General features: G+C 59.6%; 1 protein-coding gene across 1 annotated transcript; it reads left to right on the top strand.

Moving 5' to 3' along the window:
* The first annotated feature begins 2,528 nt into the window (after nucleotides 1-2,528).
* Nucleotides 2,529-4,553, top strand: LOC141378811 (uncharacterized). The gene is made up of 4 exons (XM_073930296.1): nucleotides 2,529-2,727; nucleotides 3,443-3,612; nucleotides 4,022-4,255; nucleotides 4,335-4,553. Exons 1-4 carry the CDS (start codon nucleotides 2,529-2,531, stop codon nucleotides 4,431-4,433), a joined length of 702 nt encoding a protein of 233 aa, XP_073786397.1. The 3' UTR covers nucleotides 4,434-4,553.
* The last annotated feature ends 218 nt before the right edge of the window (nucleotides 4,554-4,771 follow it).

The raw sequence follows: 4,771 nt of genomic DNA, 5'->3' as shown, positions 1-4,771 counted from the left end.
AGGCTCCAGGCCAGGGAGAGGAGCTGGGCTTGCCCCCCAAGGAGAGTGTGTGTACCTCGGGCAGTGCGCGCAGGGCGCAGGGCCCCCCACCACTGGATGTCAGAGGCTCCATCAATGGTTCACCAGCGGCTCCATCAATGGTTTACCAGCGGCTCCATCAATGGTTCACCAGCGGCACATCTTTACGCATCTAGTGCCAAGGTCCAACAGGAAAACGTTATGCCTGGCGCTCACCTGGGCGTTGGTTAGACCCAGGCCCGAGCCCACCAAACCATGCCCGACGGTAGACCACCCTTCCCGGCCTACTTGTCGGGACGTCCCGCGCCTGGAGTTTTTTGCCCGACACCCACAATCTCTGACCTGCCATCAGGGTTTCGGGGAAGGCGACAATTTACGGACTTAGTCTCTGACAGTTCAGTTGCCAGACCCCACGGTGACTGATCGATAGGAGCTAGTGTGGCGCCCCAGGGGCTAGGCCCCCACCCAGGCCCCCCAAAGCACCAATGGGGTCGGCCTCTATGGGTGTGGCAGATCCTCCCCGTCCTGGGCGTTCTATCAGGGAGGCGTGGGGGTGTCCCTCCGCACACAGCGCCCCCCTTCCCGCCCCGATCTGTGGGTAAGGACCCAGATGGCCCGTCTGGCTATATTGACCCAGAGCTTGTCTGCTGCTCGGCCCGCCCGACAGCCCGCCCCCCTGGACTCCGTTTCCCCCGCGCCGATACTCAGCCCGTGCCCCCGCCCCACGCCCCTCGCCCAGCGAGGGCTGGGGGATGTTCGGTGGGTTCGGTCGAGTCACCCGGCGTGGTGAATCGAGCCCCCAGGGGCAGCGTAGGGAACGAGCTGGTGTAGGCTTCGATTCTACCCCCGCCCGAGTGTGTGCGTCTGCATCCCGTCCTTCCGCCCGCAACGCCGCCCACCCCCTGGGTTTATCCTTGCTGGCCCCCGGCTGACCCCCACCCCACCTACCCTGCTCCCGGGGGGAGTGAGGGTGGTTGGTTGGGGGGAAGCTAGTGGACTCCGGCGAGGTGAAACGTGCCAGGGTCAGTGGTGCCGGGGTTACGAGCTGTCTGGACCCCCCTTTCGATGGTTGGTGCGTATCCATGTTGGTTGTAGCAGGTCGTAAAAGCAAAACAAAAGCTCCCGCGGCTGGCGCGTGTGGAGCTGCCCCCCCCCCCCCCCCCCCAAAAAAAAACGGCGCATGTTCGATGGGGCTCAAACAATCCCCTTTTTGGGGTGGAAAAAGTGAACGAGAAAGGCTGTGGAAAAGCTCCCGCTGGCCAGAACAGCAATGAAGGGGGGATAGGGAGTGAGGTGGGACACCCCTTCCCCAACTCGAGTCGTAACAAGAGAGAGAGGTGTCGAACCGCTGGCCGGGGCAACGATGAAGGGGTGAGGGGGTGCATTGTTTAACGGGACACCCCCCCTCTGGTTCCTTTGAAAAGGGGGGAAGGGAGTGAAATGGACACCCCTCTCCCCCCTACTTGAGCGTCGTAACAAAACAAGGCTTGAACCGAATGGATCTCCGTAGGGCATCGGCTTACACCCCCTGGTGTGAAGAAAGAAATACGGGTCCACCAGCGTCATGACGCAGAAGTGGACGTCGCCTCCGACCGCTTATCAACCGCCGCACGTGGCGTGTGAGCCCCTTTCCCCCTCTGCATTGGTTCTAGCACGGTCATGGCTGAATGTGCCCTATGCTTCAACGTCAACAGCCGGCTTGCACCTCACCTGACGGCTGTTCACAAGGTGACCAACTCGGACGAGAAGCGGCTGCTGCTTAGACAGGCACTTGAGGCAGCACGTGGAGCTCTCGACCTCGGGCCGGAAAGAGGCTATGGGGAGGGCGAAACGCCGGAAAGTAGCTCGGGAGTTGCAGTGGCTGCGGTCCACCCAGCCTGCAATCCCCGTCGTGTCCCAGCGAGCATCGTCCTCCGAGGGGGAGCGGGACTCGGAGGGCCCAGAGGCCGGCCGCCCGTGCGCCGACCGCGGCTGCAGGCGCGCCACCGAGCGCATACAGGCTCAGCTCACAGACCTGGGGAAACAGGTTACCAAGATGCGGTCCACCCTACTCCAGATCACACGCCTCTACCGGGAGCTAAGGAAGGGAGAAGGGGGGAGAAGGAGGAGGAAGAGGGCGAGGAGAACCAGGTCGCCTCCTGCACCACCGGCTCCCGGGCGAGGGGCGGCCGGAGGTCCGATGCCCCCCAAGCCTCCGGAGGCTTTGGAACCCACTGCCTACCCGTTCCCGGACCACGTCCTCGCGCTGAGTTGAGTATATTTCACGCACGTCACTGTCGCTCTGCTGGGTGTGTGTCTTCTGGGAAGTTGACTCTTGGTTGTGCTCGTTCCACAGACCTTCTCTTGGGGGAGTTCGAAGGGTACCAACTGGGCAGCGAGCCCACCGCCCGCCTGCGAAACAACATCACTTCGAAGCTGGGGAGAATCAAAGCCTTCCTTGGTTACATGGCCAGGGGCACCGCGGAGCCAGGGACCTTCCTTTTCCTCAACCAACCAGCCCGAATCTGAGCATGGGCCGCCCTGCTAGGTCAGACGCAGATGGCCGAGCCCACCAGGCAGCACTATCTGAAGAACGTGGCCCAATTCCTGGACTCCCAATCGGAAACGCCGCCGGCCGCCTGTCGGCTCTCCAGCACGGCTCTGGTTCTGATTCGACGGGAGGTCAGAGCCCTCATTCGCGGCATACACCGGCGTGTCGTCGTGCACGAGGTACGGACCAAGCAGGCGAAGGAAAGCTGACTGATCCCCAAGGCCAGCCTAGTGCGCTGTCACCGGACCGCTGGGAGGAAAATTTCCGCCCTGCTAGGTAAGCCAGCCTTCCGCCGTTCCAACAATTCCCCCTGTTCGTTCTTCCAGGGCACCAACAGCCCTTGGTTCACCCACGTCTGTCTGCCCCTCTCCCCTGCGAATGGGACTCATCCGGGGGGAAGGGGGGCAGACAGACGTGGCTGGATGAACCAACAACTGCTGGTGGCCTGGGTTTAATTTCCTCTCTGGGTCACCAGCAGTTCTTGATTCATCCAGCCACGTCTGTCTGCCCCTCTCCCCCGCCAATGGGACTCATTCGGGGGGAAGGGGGGCAGACAGACGTGGCTGGATGAACCAACGGCTGCTGGTGGCCTAGGTTTAATTTCCTCTCTGGGTCACCAGCAGTTCTTGGTTCATCCAGCCACGTCTGTCTGCCCCCCTTCCCCCTGAATGAGTCCCATTCGCGGGGGAGAAGGGCAGACAGACGTGGCTGGGTGAACCAAGAACTGCTGGTGCCCCTGAAGAAGAAACGAACATTTCCTCTCCGGGCCACCAGCAGCTCTTGGTTGAGCTGCTGGCGCCCCGGAGAACAGGTCACCAGCAGCCAAGAGCTGTTGGTGACCCAGAGAGGAAATAGAACCGTCGGTGGTCTAATCTGTCTAATGTCCTTCACCAGATAGCCTCGAATCCAACCCAAGCACTAGGCAACAGTGGCGCTTCTATGGCTTTCTGACTGGCTACCTAACCTCCATCTCTGGGCACCGCTGTGGAGTCTTCCAGAATCTCACAATCCAGGAGGTTGAAGAGGCCTCCAGAAGCCCCGACGAGTCTGCTTATGTCATTAACGTGAGTATGGCGCAAGTAAGGTGGGGGTCACCAGTAGCATGCTCTCTCACTCACTGCTTGTTCTCTGACGGCAGATTACCACGCACAAAACAAACAGAGCCTTCGGGGCGGCGCAGCTGTCCCTAAACAGGGAGGAATACAGCTGGTTCCGCAGGTTTTTGGCGCTGCGGGCTGGTCTCCCCGGAGGGAGCCAGGCTACCTATTTCTTTTTCACTTCCAGAGCCAGTCCTTGTCGGACCCTGAACAAGTACTTTCAGTCTGCTTAGGTCAATATGGGCCTTCCAGGCAAACCCACCTTTATTGACGTACGGACTGCGATCGCGACCCATGTGAGTAGGCATTGTGACGCCCCTGTAACTACCAGCGGCGGCTTCGATCCTAATCAAGCTTCTGTCTCTCTCCGACGCAGGCAAAGAATGCACACTCTTCAGAGGATCGCCGCAAGGTGGCGCAATTCATGTGCCATGACACTTCAACCTCAGATAAGTTCTACGCACTTCACCTCGGACCTCTCCAAGCACGCGAGCGCAGCAGACTGTTTGAAAGGGCCCTGGTGGAGGAGGAGGAGGATGGGGAGGCAGCGGGCACTGAAAGCCCCCCGCGGAAAGGGCGCAAGAGGACAGAGACTCCCGTCTCTCCCCTGGTAAAAATCAGATTCTCTTTGGCGTGGACAGCAGAACTTGTGGCATTGGCTGACTGCCCTTTATGTGTCTCTTTACCAGGAGGGAACCAGCAGGAGGACGCTGCCATGGCGCCCTGCCAGGGGGAAAAGCCAGGGCGCTCGCCCACTCGAACAAACAGAAGACTCTGAATCGTCCTAAATAAATATTGTACAACTTAACGGTCAAATGGTGTTCAGTGTCTTCATTATTCCTTTTATTTATTATCTGTGTGGTAAAAGTAGATTCAGTAGGGACAAAAATGAGCCCTGTCTTCTTAGTTCAACGCTGTATGCCTGCTGCGTCCAGGTTCTGCCTTGGCTACGTTCCGATTGGGACAGATTATCCCTAACTTGTGTGTTAAAAGTGTCACGTGGGATGCCCTCGTCCAGGTTCTGCCTTGGCTACGTTCCAATTGGGACAAACTATCCCTGCCTTGTGTGTTAAAAGTGACTCGCGGGATGCCCTCGTCCAGGTTCAGCCTTGGTTGATAGCTCATA

The sequence above is a fragment of the Danio rerio genome, chromosome 18, assembly GCF_049306965.1.
Source record: "Danio rerio strain Tuebingen ecotype United States chromosome 18, GRCz12tu, whole genome shotgun sequence".
Taxonomy (NCBI): Eukaryota; Metazoa; Chordata; class Actinopteri; order Cypriniformes; family Danionidae; genus Danio; species Danio rerio.
The sequence above is the reverse complement of the archived record's forward strand: the minus strand, read 5'-3'. Positions and strand labels throughout refer to the sequence as shown.